Genomic DNA, 17,484 nt, shown 5'->3' with positions numbered 1-17,484 from the left:
TCCAGAGCAATGTGTTTCATGTGCTTTGGCACAAAGCTAAACATTTGACAGTGTAACTTTGAGAATAAGGAGCTTCAGCTGCCTGGGTTCGCTCAAGAAGGAATGAAAATGCAAAAGCACTATCCAAACAGCAGCACAGCCAGCAAACCAAAGAACAGTGGCTATGGGCAGTTGTGAAAAGTAAAAACAAACCAACAAACCATGATTAATTGTTTGGAGAGAGATGTTGGCTCCATCCCCCAAATCATTTCCAAGGTTAGTATCCAAATCTGTAGTACACTCAGGCCAACATTAATTTACACGCATAGACACACACGTAGACCTCCCTGCTGGGAAGAGAGCAGAGCAAAGCTTAAGTCCTCTTTAATTATAGTCAGAGTGAAGGGTGCTCCCCCCCAGCTCAGATGTGAAGTGTGCTATTAAAAAGTTTTCAAAAGATTTAGAACTATCAGCGGAGTACCTCCAGATGCTTTTTCAAGTCTTCAGATATTCATCAAAGAAGAGGCTGCCAATATAAACATTTAAATGATGCTCTTTGGGAGTTTTGTTGTTGTTGTTGTTGTTACAATTAATAACAAATACTGTGATTTATTTTTGTCTCTTGCATCTTGCAGGCTTTCTGGATTTCAGCTGCCATCCTCCATAGTGAGCACAGGATCAATTATGACTCTCTGCTTCACTACAGACTTCGCTGTAAGTGCTCAAGGATTCAAGGCGATATATGAAGGTAGGGTTCAATAACTATTTTTGAATGATCTATTGAAGAAACTTGGGAGGAAAAAAATGTTTTGAGGATGTATACGGAGTGGTTGGTGAGCCTGTTTTTCCTGTGGATTGATGTGAATCCCAAATTTGAAGGATTATATTTTGTTTATTGGAGTTACCTGTCTTGGTCATATCTGTACTACAATATATTGGAATAACAAGTTAAAAATATGTTTTCAGTGAGTGGACTAGATTGGTATTTATTCAAACACTTGCATGTTTATTTCAGCATTTTCTCTATATGGATTTATTGTACATGATGTTTTCTGAATTCTTGAGAACTTGATGGATATGCATAGGCTCCTGAATATGTATTCAAAAGTTGGTGTGTTTTCTAGGCACTGATTAATGTGCTTTTCCAGTAGGAGCGGGGAGTAATTATTTTTATTTTTTTTTAAGAAACCACTACTTCTATGATGGGCAGTTTCTATTCTGAGTTCAGATTTTCATAAATCTCTTTCCCTGGGGGCGGGGGGGGGGGGTAAAAGAGTTAAAATCATTTGCACAAGAACACTATATCTGAAAACAATGGAATTATTCCAAACTTAGTAGAGAGCGAAACTTGTGGTCATTCATAGCGCAGTTTTGTTTTGCTTATTTGATTTAGAAAACATCTTGCTCGTTTCAGAAAATGTTTGGCATGATAATGTTGATGTTTGTTGCTCTGCAGTTGTGAGGCATTTGATTCTGAAGTTTTGTAATGGTTGCCTGTCTATATTTCCTGGTTGAAGTTTGTGTTTGCTTTGGCATGGAGAAGTGTATGAAAGAAGGCTTTTTCTAGAAATTGTTCAGTTTTGAAAATATTGGGTGTTCTCCAGCAAATAATAATCAAATAATAATTATATATATGTGTATATATATATATATACACACACACACACAACCCTAGGCCCAGGACTGGGCAATCTATGAGGCAACTTGAGACAACCGCCTCAGGCGGCAGGGTCTACCTGGGCAGCTATGCAGATGTTGACCTTTCTTCCTCACCCCCCTAATTCTGATGTAGCTCTTTCCTGACCCATTTCTTCCCTGACAAGGAGGGGGAATGCCATTTGGGAGTTTGTCTCAAGTGACGAAATGTCTTGGGCCAGCCCTGCCTCGTCTTTAAATACATAGACTATTTACCTAAGCCTCTGGAGTTCATGGTGTGCCTTGGTGCTATGGTCTATGGAGGTGCTATGCTATGGTCTATGATATATGGAGGAAACCCTATTATTTTGAAATCATCCTTCTAAACTTCAATATTTAAAGATCAGTAAAAACTCTTATTTAGAATGCATCTAATAATAATACAAGTTCTAAGGATTTGATAACTCATTTATTGGTGGCAGATAGAAAAACAAAAATAATTGTTATGGAAAGATATGTTATAGAGCACTATCAGGGGGGGAAACAAACCACTGTCTCCAAATGTTTGATACAAGGAAAAGCACAGCAACAAGATTTTAGCACTGTGGTGGGATTTTATTCAACATACGATGGACACGGGAGAATATGAGGCAAACAATGAAGTGGTGAGAAGGCTGTGACTGGGGTGATTTACCCTACTTAATTATCCATAGTTGATGAAAACATCTGGAACCATTATGTAAGATTTAGATATGTATTTGAGAGATGCTGTATTTTTTGAAGCATTTCCGTAATGGTTTTCTGGATATGAAGTATAATACTGTATCAAATTGCACTTTTATTAGAAGACCCTATTTAGAAGACATAGGTCTCTGTGTATTTCTTCCTACTGGATGTCAGTTTTCTTCTAACCCATTCAGTGTGTGTTGGCTATAGGAAAAAATATCATCCCTTGTGAAATTCCAGCAATGTCAGCCTGTGGCAGGGCTTTTTCTTGGGTGTGTGTGTGTGAGGGGAACTCATTGCAACTCAGTTACAGTACCTTTCAGGTGGGTGCCATTGCTATTCTAAAGAGAAAGAGGGAGGTGTTCGCGCTGAGTTCCAGAACCCCTGTTGTCAATGTGGTAATTAAGCAAATTCACCTAAATAAGTGCCCGATACTTATGCATAATTTTGGTAGAATTCAGCTGCAAAATGATCAAAATCAGGTGTCTCTTATTCTGAAGATTCTTAATCTGATTTATGAATTCCTGTGGGAAATTGCAGCATTTAGTTCCTCAATTATCTTAAATCTAAACTTTGGGGATCTGCAGTTCATTTAAAAAAATAATAATAATGTGTCACATCCTGAGGTCTCTCAGTTTGATATAAGTGGCTGAAAAACAAAATAATCATTTTTATATCTTCTACACTATTAGCTAATTTCCCAGAGGGTTTCTTCACTAGAGGAATTATATCCAATTTCTGCTTCCTTGCTAGTTGATGAGTATCTGCTTTAGCTCATTTTTCAAAATGTTTTTGTTGCAAAACTTGGCATGTTGGGAAGAGTAAAACTGTCTGCAGCTCCTGCCTGACACTTCCATTCATTTGTATATTCCACACACACAAAAGACTTTGTTTCCCCATCTGCTTCTGGTAGGGCATGTTGCCATTATCCCCATTACTAAGGGAATTACGGTAGGCTGGTGCTTCTTTACATTGGGACACACATACAAATGTTTGTACCACTGAGATGTCATGCAGAGGAACCACATCTTATTGAAAGCAATGCAGTGCAGAGGAAAAACATTCATGTTTAGATGTACAGTCAGATACAAATGTGGGTGTAGTTCATTTGCACTGCATTAGTGGAATGTTGATTCGAATGCACATTCCAGTGTAAGGAATTTCATTTGCCTTGTCTATATTCTGTTAAAAAATAAAATAAAATCAGAACATTGAGAAAGGAACGCGGGTGGCACTCTGGTCTAAACCACTGGGCCTCTTGGGCTTTGCCAATCAGAAGGTCAGCGGTTCAAATCCCTGCAACGGGGTGAGCTCCCAGCTCCTGCCAACCTAGCAGTTCGAAAGCACATCAAAAATGCAAGTAGATAAATAGGTACCGCTCCAGCGGGTAGGTATCGGTGTTTCCATGCACTGCTCTGGTTTCACCAGAAGCGGCTTACTCATGCTGGCCACATGACCTGGAAAAATTGTCTGTGGACAAACACTGGCTCCCTCGGCCTGTAAAGCGAGATGAGCGCCACAACCCCAGAGTCATCTGCGACTGGACTTAACTGTCAGGGGTCCATTACCTTTACCTTTTTAACATTGAGCAACAGCTTTGCCTTGGTATGGCCATTGAAAGCCCTCAACACAAGCAATCTGAGAATCCTCAACACCGCCTCTGAGACCAACTGTGTGAGCTCAGGCAGGGAGGGATAGTGCTTTTTAGTGAGGCAGGCAGTAAACCAGTAGAATCTCTAGTGCCAGGAAGAAACATGCTACCCCCCAACCGGACAGAAAGTCTGGAGAGAGAGAGAGAGAGAGAGAGAGAGAGAGAGAGAGATCATATAGATCACAGCAACTCCCCCTCCCATCAAACCTTGTGTCAAGCAGTTAAGAAAATTGGATGAAAATGATTGTTTCTCTGCTTTTCATCCAAGTGTAGAGCTTTCTGAAATGCCTCAAGGGGCGTTCTAGAAAGCTGTGCACTTTTCTGAGCTCGCCCACTGAGGCACAGGTCAGATAAAGACCTGAACATTGGGACAAATCTCCTGTGTTATTCCTCATAGTGGATTGGTATGGTGGGGCACTTTTGTACACACACACACACACACACACACACACAGTAAGCAGTGGCAGCTCTCCTGCTGGAAGGTCAGGTAAGCACCTCTGTCCCCACCACACTGTCTACTACAGGTCACTCCCAAATTCATCTTGCTGCATTTGAGAAAGATCTGGTCCCAGCCTATGCTAAGCATAAGCAATATCCCTTTTCATATACTCTGCAACACACACTCAACCCTAGGATGGCCACGTGTCCTCCTTTACAGAGTACAGTTGTGTATGAACCGACCCAGACCCTGCGCTTGTCACTTGAAGTGCTTCTCTATTTCCCCCATCCCAGAGAGGTCCGGAGGGTGGCCATAAGAGAACAGGCTTTTTTTTGTGGTGGCTCCCAATTGTGGAATGCTCTCCCAAGAGAAGCTCGCCTGGTGCCATCACTACATGTACTGAGACACCAGGCAAAAACATTCCTTTTTACCCAGGCCTGTGGCTAGTAATCTATTGCCTATTAAAGTGTGGGAAAATAGACTGTTATTATGATGACTGTTTTTATTAGAGTGTCTGTCATTATGTTTTTTAATCATTGATGTTCTGTAATGTGTTTTTAATGTTGTACACCACCCAGGGGACTGACTTTTGAACATTTTTTTCACTTGCTCCAGTATTTTAAAACGTGGTGTTCTTGCGTGAGGCCATCAGCTACTCCCATATAACTTCCGTGGGAACAGAACAGTGTCTGTAGAATAGATATCTCTATACTACACCCTGCTGCATAGATTACAGCTCAGGGAAATGGCTTTTTTGTTAGCAACCACAAAGAGGTGGGCGTCATTTAAGCCTTTCCTCTGGCTTCTGTAATTAGCAAAATATTGATGCTGCTTGTTTGTAGAGAGAGAATTTTCTGAAACTCTTGATGTTGAACTTTTCCGCACTGATGTTTTCTAATTATTATCTTACACCTTGATGAATAGCGAGGGTTTTAAAAAAATCTCTTCTGCTAAAAATATAAGCAATTCACACATGCTATATGCAATATAGCATGTTATACACACACACGAAAGTAATCAGCACATAAGCATGTGTGTGTGCACATACACACAAACACACACACACACACATACACACACAGGATATGACCATATAAGACTACTGATGGATTAGTACTTCTAAAATTAAGCTGCAGAAATATAGTGTCACATGTGGCTTAACTCTTCTATAATTAATATATTTATAATACATGCATTTTTGGTATAGTCTTGCATAGGCTTTTTTTTCTTTTTTAAAAAAGGCAATGCACGGGTGACTCAGACATAGGCAGATGCTTGAGCCAAGAGGCAGCCCAATGCAACTGAAGCATGATTGGATCAGAACCACCAGATTCCATGTATAAATTCATATAAAATGGATTCCTCTTCTACCTTCCTCTGACCACTTTTAGCTGTAGACAGTCTTGGCAGCCTCCATTGCTGACTTTAGCTTGCAATATTGTCTCTCTTCATGCTATATCACAGTATGTGTTCTCTTCACCTGGCAATAGAACCACACTCTATGCACGAAACATTAGGATTTGTATTTTGAAAGGAAGCTAGGAGAAACTGTTGCCCTTGAGCTCAGCCCCTTATCCAGTGTCCAACCTGATTTATGTTTTCCACTGCAGTGATCACCTAATCTGAACCTGAATGAAGTCTTGCAAAATGAAGTGCACACTGAGTTGAAAAACTTGTGCCATGATCTGTTAAACATTTTGAGAAAGAGAGGCAACTCTGCCTCTATTCAGACTTTAATCCTTTCCATTAGCAGCATTAGTCCTTTTGTTATCTCAACTGCTGCTGGTGCTTATAAAGTAGCCTCCCTTTTAAAACACTTTCAGGAATTGTGTACCAGAATCAAACAAAAGATCAAAGCAAAAACAGCTCCTCCTTAAACCACACTTCCTTCTGTAGCATGGGCTCTAACTTATTTTTGACCCCCCCATGACTTTTTCCTTACTTATAGTGATTCATCCTCACTATAAGTGAGGTCTGTTTGAGCATCTGCAAATCACAGAGTTTGTCCCTCTCTGCTTTCCGTGAGGTTAGCAGCAGATTAGGAAGCAAGCTCAATTTAGAAATGGGTCAGCAATTAGGAGCATATTTAAGAAACACTGGGAGTGGGGAAGGAATCATCCCTGTTCAAACATTCTAGGTTGTCTTATAATGCTGGCTGCAAAGGATCATGTTGCCTTAGGCTTTTTGCAGAATTATAGATATAAATTAAAGAGTACTCTTTGCACCTGTGCACACCTCTTTGTTTGACACTGTAGAAGATATTCTGATAGAAATAGCATTAGATATGTATTGCATCTGAGAATCCCTAGTAAACTTTGTATTCTAAGTGAGGCATTTACAAGAGTCAGTGGTATAACTAGTCAGCAAGCTAGGTTTGTCTGAAGAGTCTAAACTAGATTTTGATTAGGCATACTGAAAATGACATTTTAAAAACAAAACAAAACCATGGTTGAATTCTTCCAATTACCAAGTTTCTCATGAATGCATGCCTAGCCATTCTATGAAGCAAGGCAAAGTCCTTGTCTCTGGCTGCAGATTGCGAAGGATGCTAGATCACACATCCCCTTCTCATCTGCTTCTGGGCTGCCTGCAAACCCACCCACAGACCCCACAGCTTGCGTGCTCTCCTGCATCAGTTCTTCAACCAATTCCAAAGAGGAAAAGGTAGACAGGTTCTGCCTGTCTGTGCCTGCAAGCAGCCTGGAAACACAGAAGGAAAAAAGACTGTTGCCTGTTAAACTTTAAACTGTATCTCCTCCCCCTGCTGCAAAGTGGCGACAGCATTTCTAGGGCTCAGCAGGGTTATTTTGCCCTATCATCTCAGTGCCTCACTCTGAGGAAGGACCTTACTGCATAATGAGTTAGGGCCTGCCCTTCCTCTGAATGAGACATTGTGGGCATAAATGCTGCCCAGGGACCTTGCAAAGCTGGGCTCCACAAAACTGGAAGTTACAGCAAATGTGTAGAATTAGTCCAGTGGGTTGGTGCATGGTGAGGAAGGAAGGAGGAGATGGCACAGGAGCCAGAGTGGCAGCATTTGGTGGTCTGCCTCAGGTAGCCCAATGTTTTTGGCCATCTCAAATGGATCTTAAGTGGCAATTTTTCACTGTCCGTTTTTTTTAAAAAAATGCTTTCAATAGCTTTAATTGTGTTGATAAAAGGTTGGGGTAGGATGGCGGTAAGAGAAAAGGCGATGTTCTTCTCATGACACCTGTAGAGAGATTCAGTAGGGCAAACCTTGTGGATTTGTAACAACTGTGACAGTAAATATCCTCAAACAAGACTGTGTACACCCCTGCTGTCTCCTCAAATCCCGCTGAGTTTCGTTACAACTGACCCTACAGAATGGGTGACATTTCTGCTGCACTTCCTCCTTGTTAAAAAATATGTTTTGCATCAAAAGTACAGGCCGCATCCTTAAATCAAACCAAGGGGAGAAAAGAAGTGGGTGAATAGACAGCTGCTGTGTGTAGGATGTTAGACTTGTTTTGATGTTGGCACACAGCACTGCCGTAGGAGTTTAGCAAATGGTGGCATCGGTGAGGTAACAGAAAACAAAAAAACACCATTGCTGAGCACAGTTTTGGCTTTAGACTTATCACCAGGCTTTCTGCTGGCAATTAAAGGAATTTTTCCACAGCTCTCAGGGGCTGTTTTGTTTTTAAAGTCCTTCTGAAGCACAAATCTTACCCACGCAGCCTTGTTGCTGACATACTTAACAAAACACAATTGGGGGGAGAAGGAGGGAAGGAACGACTTGTTTATCGGAGTGATCTTTTTATTGGAAAAAAGATTGATTCTAGGAGCTCAAATGTATAATAGCTTGGAATAGATGTCATGATTACAATGTCAGCTCTAATAGAAAACAAATAATTTAAATTCCTCAACCAGTTGTTATGTTTTAAAGTGTATAGTTTGTGTGTGTGTGTGTATATATATATATATATATATATATATATGTATATATATATATATATATGCACTTGATACATGTTGTCAGAAGGAAGGAAGTGGCTGCATTTTTTAATATACTTTAGGATGCTGTACACATGTATATTGCTGAATTAAATGTCATCACTACCTTTTCAAAAGCTGTAGCAGCAGTGCTTTATATAACACTCTGGTGATTGTACTCTACTCCAGCATTTCAGAACTGGTATGTCATTTCGGCTGCCTTATCTTTTTAATATTTTTTTTGAAATTTTCTAAAATTGTTTTAGCTGTAACAAAGGCTTAGATAAGGACAGAATTTCTAGTGTCAGAGAATACAAAGTAAATCATTTGTATGTTGGAAAAGGCTTTTATTCCCATATTATGTGCTCAGTGTGCAAGTGAGCAGATGAGAAGGAAGCCGTTATAGATTCCTCACAGGTAGAGTTCTCTACTTTCATTGAGCAAGTCCATGCGCACATTGGCTCTGACAGAACAAGTCCATGTGCACACTGAATCTCTGATGCGCACAGGGAGATCTCTTTTGCACAGAGACTTCCCATTTGTCTTGATGGAAGAGGCAACACTTCTTTACTTCATGTGTGGAACATCCCCTGAAATGGAAGTAATTTAGGATATGCAAGTAACTTATGCCCACAGTTCTTAGGGATTTGGGGATAGAGCTGTAAGCAAAGGGGCAGATAAATACTGGGGTCACAAATGTTAACAGAGCTTTTGCTCACTACACTTCATCTTGGCTGAACCCAACCCAGCTTCTGTGATGTTGGAGGGATCTGTTTGCTATTCTATATCTGCCATGGTGCAGTGTTGTACATGCAAACTCAGTGCAGTGTAACCTTGAGTTATGTACCGTTCTCCTTGCAAACACTTCGGGTAATGAGCTCTGCTAACCCGGAAGTGGATGCTCCTGATTGCGAACTTTGCCCCAGGATGCGAGCGGAAATCGCGTGACGGAGGCATGGCGACTGCGGGAGGCCCCATTAGCGAAAGCGCATGTTAAGAATGGTTTCGGGTTAAGAATGGAGCTCCGGAACGAATTAAGTTTGTAACCGAAGGTACCACTGTGTGGATTTGCTACGCTAAAATCATGACACCTAAATAGTTCTCTGATGCATTACTGCATTGGACTAGTCTGGCAGTCTGAAGTTCTAAAAACCTATGCTCGTTAGCTAAAGTCCCACTTGGGGTATTGTTTAGAGCATGGAAACAGACTTAATTTTCAAAGTGTTTGCCAGTCTGCTGGACATGGAAGAATGCAGAAGCTTCTGAACTTGGGTTATTTATTACAAACTGGAAAAATCTCTTGAGAATAATGCCATTTGTGGGAAGTGGCCAAGGGTAGCTTACAAGAAAACCAAGTTGTTGCTGCTTATTATTCAACTGATTCTTATGGCTTTCACATATTAATCCTAAGCAGTGCTTTTTTTTCTAAAATAATGTTTAGGGGTACTCTCATTTTGACTCAAGAAAATCACCATTTTATAGTTCAAATTGGGGGAAATAAATACATTAAATGGACAAAAGTACAAAGATTCACAAAATGTTTAGGGGTATGTGTACCTCTGCGTCCCCCCAGAAAAAAGCACTGATCCTAAGTATATTCACCTTTATTTCTGTGAAGTTTATTTCCAAGTATTATAGACATGCTTATAAATGTCAAGCAAGTAAGTATCAGTGATCTTCACAATTTATGAATTTCTGTATAGCTTAGGTTGTAGAAGGATATAAATAGGTAAATCAATTATAGTGAAAAAGTATAGAAAGCACTTTATGTATTATGCAGTACATGGCGATAATATACTATTAAGGTTCAGTGAACATGCTTTGTCTCATACTTTATTTATTAGTAGCATATTGGTGTGCCTGTGGCAGTAACCTCTTGGGCTATGATCTTATTAAAGCTTGCAGAGGTCAGATATACTTATTACTTGCAAACATTTGAAGTGGCACGAGAAATTTGTAGGTTCACATTCAGAAGGGAACCAATGCCCTCTAATACTCTTTCTGTTGTTTTACTACTGATTATAGTTACAGCTTTTTATATGCTAATGCAAAAGTGAACAATATTGAATAAGGGTTGACAAGGGTAGGCATCCAGCTTTTATGTATGTGATGTGGGAGGTAGGTGCTTGTTGTTTTGCAAAGAAAAAAGTATCTGTTGCACCATGCAAATAGTAAGCTGGAAGAACTGAACTATAAAGACTTATCTTTATTGGTACGTGAGATGAAGCATCAGTAGACTACGGATCCAAACCCAGTGTCTTTTGCCCACTAAAAGTTTTGACAGTTGCTATGAGGAAGGCTAATAATAATAATAATAATAATAATAATAATAATAATAATAATATTTTATTTATATCCCGCCCTTCCCCAGCTGAAGCCGGGCTCAGAGCAGCTAACAACAGTAAAATAATACAGCATTCTAAAATAAATTCATTATAAAATCAGTTCAAATCAAATTAATGGCAACCAATTGGGCTAGAGTTCTGTGAGGATTACCAAAGGAGAGGGTCAGGCTGTGCCTTGGCCAAAGGCCTGGAACAACTCTGTCTTGCAGGCCCTGCAGAAAGATGTCAAGTCCCGCAGGGCCCTAGTCTCTTGTGTCAGAGCGTTCCACCAGATCGGAGCCACAGCCGAAAAAGCCCTGGCTCGGGTTGAGGCCAGCGTAACCTCCCTGTGGCTCGGGACCTCCAAGATGTTTTTGTTTGAAGACCATAAGTTCCTCTGTGGGACATACCAGGAGAGGCGGTCCCGTAGGTACAAAGGTCCTAGGCCGTATAGGGCTTTAAAGGTTAAAACCAGCAACTTAAACCTGACCCTGTACTTCACCGGGAGCCAGCATTTTTCACATTGTTGAAGGTAAACATTCTTTCTCTTACTTGTGTGCATGTGTATATGCGTATGTGAACGTGTGGAGCCATCATGGCGCCTTTACCACCTCTTGGAAGATTCATAAAGCTGAGCTCATCCACTTGGTTCAATTTTTCCTTTTTTTTTTTTCTGAGCAAAGATTGGGTCTTAACAGAAGGTTTAGTAAAGAAGATAAAAAAACATTGTTTCATTACTAGTAATAAGAATATTAGTACTTTGTATACGTTGATATATGATTTCAGCATATTTTGGTTGCAATGCCTTTCAAAAAATAATTTTGCTTCAAATCCTGCAGTTGTCATTGACTTCAATACGTTTTGCAGAATGCCTTTCATCTTGGGCATTTTACGGTGCTATAACAGAGAAATTATCATTGGTATGTTGCTGTTATTAAACTCATACCTTGTCTGAGTTTAGGCATCTAAAATTGTTTTGTGCTTTAAGCAATCCATAGCCTTTATAAAATGCAAATTATTCAAACATGTGACTACATTCTGTTAAAAAGAAATGTGATCTTTCCCTCCTCCAATTCACTTCTTGATCCTTCAGCTGTCATAGAAATCAAGGAAGTACTTAAATAAAGCACTAAAGATACTTACTGCACATATTTGTAGAAATTTTGTGAAAGCAAGTATTTAAATGCATTAAAAGTTCTCTTTAGGATTATTGTAACAGTAGATTAAGTTTACCCAAAAAAATTGCTTGTCACTCTAGCTGCAGAGTGTTGTTTATTTTGCAGTTGCCACCATTGTTAGTATGCTGATGGTGGCAATACTTGCTATGCTGACACCAGCTCATGAGAAGAACTTCACTACCAATAAGCTCCTGGGCTATAATCTTTGAAAGTATTGAGTGCTCTGTGCCATTCTAAGCCCTAAATGAATCTTGGCAGGGGGAAAATTGAACAACTTGAAAATGCAAGGAACACAGTTGTTGGTTTTTTTCATCTCACAAATCTTACTGCTGGCATAATGCATAAGTAGACATTTGTAATGTTTTGGAATCTGTTTTTCAAAAGGCCCGATTCCATGTTTTGTAGTACTTTAGTGTGGCAGAAATGGGAATAGTTCAAGACCATGATTTAGTTACTGCTCAATCATTCCCACATGGCTTAAACATAGCTAGACACCCTTGGATTATTCCATACCCTCCAACATTTCTCCGATGTATATAGGGACGTCCTGTTCAATAATAATAATAATAATAATAATAATAATAATAATATATGTTATTATTTATACCACACCCATCTGACTGGGCTGCCCCAGCCACTCTGGGTGGCTTCCAACACATATAAAAACATAATAAAACATTAAACATTAAAAAATCAGTTGTCGTCTAGAAATTATATAGTTACTTATCTTCTTGGCTTGAGGGCTCATAACTCTGTACCTTTCAACACTTATCTGATGAAAATAGGGACATCCTACCATAACCTCCAACATTTCTCCAATGAAAATAGAGATGTCCTAAGGAACAGCATTGAAAGCGACTGGGCTTAACTGTCAGGGGTCTTTTACCTTCAACTTTAAGGAACAGCAGGACATTCCTGGATCAAATCAGAAACCAGAAATGGCTTCTGTAAATCTGGGACTGTCCCTGGAAAATAGGAACACTTGGAGGGTCTGTTTTCTGATAGGCTCAGTTATTATACCTAATAGGAATAAGGCTGCCATCACATCAAGTCACAAAAATCTTTGGATATGCAATCCTATATGGCTCCTGATTGCATGTGAAGGAGGCAACTGCATGAACAGGACTAACTGATGACATGGATTTTTCCTATTACCATCCTTTGGGAAGGAGTATTCTACAGAACTAGAGGTACCTCAGAAGGGGGCCTAGGATTTGGAGTTTCTGCACTGATTCTGTCCCCCAACATTCTTGTGTTCATGAGTGAAGTATCTTTCAGTGTTTGATTAATTCTGAAACACAGATTAGAATAAAATAAAAATTTGCATGAGATAAGCATGGAGGAACCACCAACCTGCGAACAAAAAGTAGTTACTTGTATTGCGTGATTAATAAGTCTGTTTTACCTATTCTCTCCTCTCAGTGATAGGACACAGTAGGCACAGCTTCTAAATAGACCTTTTGAATTTTCAGGTAGCAGTACCCCATAGTCCCAAGTTTTACATTGCATGCTACCATTTCCTTAGTTCCTCCCTGCATGTTCCACAGAAACTAAAAAACAAACAAACAAACAGTAATCAAATATTACATAAGAAAAGCAACCCACAACATTATCCTAATATAGTCCTTGTCCTCCTTCTTGTCCTCCCCTTCTTTCTTCTTCTTTAACTGATTCAGAGATTTAGCCATTACAAAGCTGTGCTATTTTGGCAAAATTATAGCATAAACACGCAGCAGCATAAACAAGCCAGTTTTAAGAGCATGTTGGTAATGCATAATTGCTAGGTACCATATTTCTTCAATTAACTGTGAAAGCCTTGTTTCAATATTACTAGTGTCTTAATTAAAAAAAAAATCAACAAAAGCATTTATCTGTTAACACCTACATTGTAAACATTTGTAGTTTCTTAGTTTGTTCCTGTTAAAATAATAGGGTTAGATTTTAATATGGGATCAAACTGTTATGGCCACATGCCTCTCCCCTTACTTAAAATAGTATTCTAATTTATATCTGGAAGTCCTCAAGTTATTTTGGTCTTTTGTGATAAAAGCAAGTTTTAAACCCTTCCTTTAACTTTAAATTTGTATGACTTTTTTTCCATACAGAGGTAGCCGAAGCAGATCACATAGTACAAGAGCAGCAATGCAGACAACAAAGGGTAGCAAACAGAGTGAAACTCCCCATGGGGATTTTCCCTATCTGCCACCCTCAGTACAGCTCTCGGCTGCATCCAGCCACCCCAAAAGCAGCTTCTGATGTTGAAGGAACCTCTAGAATAGCCTGGGATGGGCATGAAAAGAGGGTGTGGAAGGATTGGGGAAAAGCTGCTTATCCTGCAATCTGGGTGGGTGGCAGTTATGACCCCATTCCCAGGGCGCAAGTAGTCACTTTCCAGTGGCCAGCCATTTTAGTGCCCCAGGCTGGTCACACTGTAAGACAAAAGCCCTCCAAGCCAAAGTTCAAACTGCTCTATCAGGGGCAGCCAAGTGAGAGGGGTCTGGAGAGCGGACCAGGGCTTTAACCAGCATTAAATCACAGTTACTAAGCCAAATGCACTTGGCCCTGGCAGTGCAGTCGGCTGAAGAGCAAAGTGGGGAATACCTGTAGAGGCAGGGGAATCAGAAGAACTGGGCAGGCTTGTCATGTGTGAGTGGATCCACTTACGTTTTATTAATGATATATCTATGCATCATGAGTGTAACCCACTCTCCTAGGCCACCACGTTTTCTGCAGTGGAAGAGACTCCAAAAACTGCCATTCTCCCTATGGCAGATATTGCTCAAGGTATGTGTATGCCCCACATTCGGAGCCACAAGTTAAAAACAATGTCTGGTATGCTCACATGGATGGTGGGTGTCTAGGCCTCTGAATAGTGTAAATCACAAATGAGGAGAGCATTTCTGCACTCAGGCTTCCTGTTTCTAAGCTTCCCATAGGCATCTAGTTGTGAGAACAGGATGTTAGAGAAGTTGGGCCTTTAGCCTCACCCAGCAGAGCTCTTTCCATGTTCTTAAGACTAAGCAGCTGCTCCATTTTTATTCCCCCACCCCCACAAACTACTGGAGTAATTTGTAATAATCTGTCAATTCCCAGTTCAGACATAGAGCACTCACACGAAAATAGAAAACAGGAAGAAAATAGTAAATTGTAACATAGAAACTGCTGTAATTGTCTTTTCAGTTTTTGTGGTATCTTGGTTTTCACCAATCTTTGGCTCAGCTGTCTGAAACTATATATATTATATGAAGATTACTCAACACCTTTGCCTTCTTTTAGTCTCCAAAGTGTCACAACAAGATATATGCTCAGGTAGAGAAAACTATTCAGTGCCACTCTTTTGTTGGCAGGTTCTTGACAAGAGCTGAGTGGAGGGGTTGCCCAGTGGTCAGTTTTTAAATTAATATTGGTACAGAAAGCAAAACTACACTCTTCTCCTTCTGATTCTGGCCTTAAATTTGCCTTGAAGAAAATTGTTTCTCTCTAATGTCTGTTAGGGATCATAGCCTCCAGATCTAAAACAATTTCATGTCTGAAAAGATTCAGAAAGGAAATATGAATCATCATCCAGAGCAGTCGCTTAGAAAAAATATGGGTTTGTCACTTCTCTCCCGCTCTTTCTCTCTCTCCCTCTCTCTCTGTTTCATTCACAAGAGGAAGACTTGGGAAATCCTGCTACTTGTTACTTATTCAGGTTGAAAAAATAAATAGTTTAGCCCAGCAATTTGTGACACATAATTACTTGCTTCACTACACTACTTTGATTTGCTGAGCAATTATCTCAATTAGGGCTACTTGCACTGTAAGGGCCAAGTATCACTCAAGACAAGTCGAATATGGTACTACTGCACTGGCATTTGCCCCAGCTAGCTCAGGAAAGAAAAATGTTAATCCACTGTTTTGCTGCTAAGCTTATTTTAGGAAGAAAATGCCAGGAACATAAATAACACCTATGCACTGGTGGGAGACAACATTTCAATTTGAATAATTCATCTCAAGTTGTCACTGCTGGATATGCAGGAATTAGTGTGACCATTCCATATTCTTATTCTCTGAGAAACACTAGAAGCCTGTAATAAAAGAGCCTCTCAAAGCAGTCATGTGCACAGTACATTCAGTTATCCCAAGTAATTTTTCTGCATATCTGGCCAACACAGTGTGGTGTAGTGGTTGAGAGCAGGAGACTCGTAATCTGGGGAACCAGGTTCGCGTCTCCACTCCTCCAGAAGCAGCTGCTGGGTGACCTTGGGCCAGTCACACTTCTTTGAAGTCTCTCAGCCCCACTCACCTCACAGAGTGTTTGTTGTGGGGGAGGAAGGGAAAGGAGAATGTTAGCCGCTTTGAGACTCCTTCGGGTAGTGATAAAGTGGGATATCAAATCCAAACTCTTCTTCTTCATCATTTAGCTTAGGGCTGCAAGAGAGCTAAATAGACGTAGTAAGATAGTGGTTGAACAGAGATTTGAACCCAAGTTTCCTTGGCCTAAATTCAGTACTCTATCAATCACTAGATTGCTTCTTGGCATTCTCTCTCTCTCTCTCTCTCTTTCACTCACTCACTCACTCACTCACTCACATACACACACATGACGGAGCTAATCAAACTTTTACAGATTTTATTCATCTTCAGCAGTTCTCCTTTCAAGTTATTTAAAAAAGAAAAACACACACCTTTCTATCCTCCCTTTTTCCATCATGGAACACAAGATGAAATATGGGTATGTATACAAGCCACCCACTGACCCGATCTAGACCTGCTTGGTTTCCAGCTCATATACATAGTGTCCACAGACCATGCCCTTGGACCAGTTGGTTCTTACAATCATACTCCACACAGAAGTGGTAATAACTCTGGGGAGGGACTGTATCTCAATGGAGAGCATAAACTGTAGTTTTAGTTAAAGGATAGACCTCTGCCTAAGACCTTGGAGAGTTGCTGGAGTAAGCATTAGTGGGCAACACGGACAATTAATTTGACTTGCTATAAGGCAGAATCCTATTTTCTTTGCTGTGATTGAGGGTTGTGGTTTGTTTGTTTTTTGTATCCTTTGGGTGACTCCAAAGTTTGCATTTGAGAATATAATACACAAGTGTACTGCCCATGTACTGATTCAAAAGCTGCAAAGAAATAAGAGGTGCCTAGGTCTGGGGCTACAGATGAGTGTGCATTTTCTTTTAAGTGCCAGTCCTAAACATACGTGAAGCCTGGTCTTTTAAGTTCTAGATTTATATTTTAATACACTCTTTGAATACAGTCAGTGTTGCTTAGCTGCAGTGTGCTTTGCAGTACACCTGCTATGAGAAATGCTAAAGAAAATATAATTATTTGTGTGCCAGAGCTGTGAAAAATAGGTTCAGGGGAGTTGTGTGGGCTGAGTTTATTTTATTAAGCTTTATTAGTTTTGTTTGTGTTTGTGTGGGTTGAATCAACTGAGATTTCCCCATCCATTATCATTTCTGTGTGCTGCGCTACATCTCACAAATAAAAAAATGGATGCTGTGTTCATTCCAAATAATGTGGGATACAAAAATGAGCCAAATATTTTTGTTGCTGTTTTTGTTGGACCAACCTTGTTGGTGCAATAACATGTAAGCTTTTCTA

At 40.1% G+C, this 17,484-nt stretch overlaps 1 protein-coding gene across 2 annotated transcripts in view; it reads left to right on the top strand.

Annotated features, from left to right (window-relative positions):
- The window catches only part of CSMD1 (CUB and Sushi multiple domains 1), a 920,428-nt gene that overhangs the window by 280,993 nt on the left and 621,951 nt on the right, over positions 1 to 17,484 (top strand). For both annotated transcript variants that reach the window (XM_083431289.1, XM_083431288.1), the window contains exon 3: positions 615 to 727. In XM_083431289.1, the coding sequence (XP_083287415.1) occupies positions 615 to 727 (113 nt within the window). The remainder of the gene's footprint in view (positions 1 to 614; positions 728 to 17,484) is intronic.

This window comes from Podarcis tiliguerta (genome assembly GCF_965153285.1).
Source record: "Podarcis tiliguerta genome assembly, chromosome: 3".
In the NCBI taxonomy this organism is placed as follows: Eukaryota; Metazoa; Chordata; class Lepidosauria; order Squamata; family Lacertidae; genus Podarcis; species Podarcis tiliguerta.
Note: the sequence above shows the minus strand (reverse complement) of the source record. Positions and strands in the feature narration are given on the sequence as shown.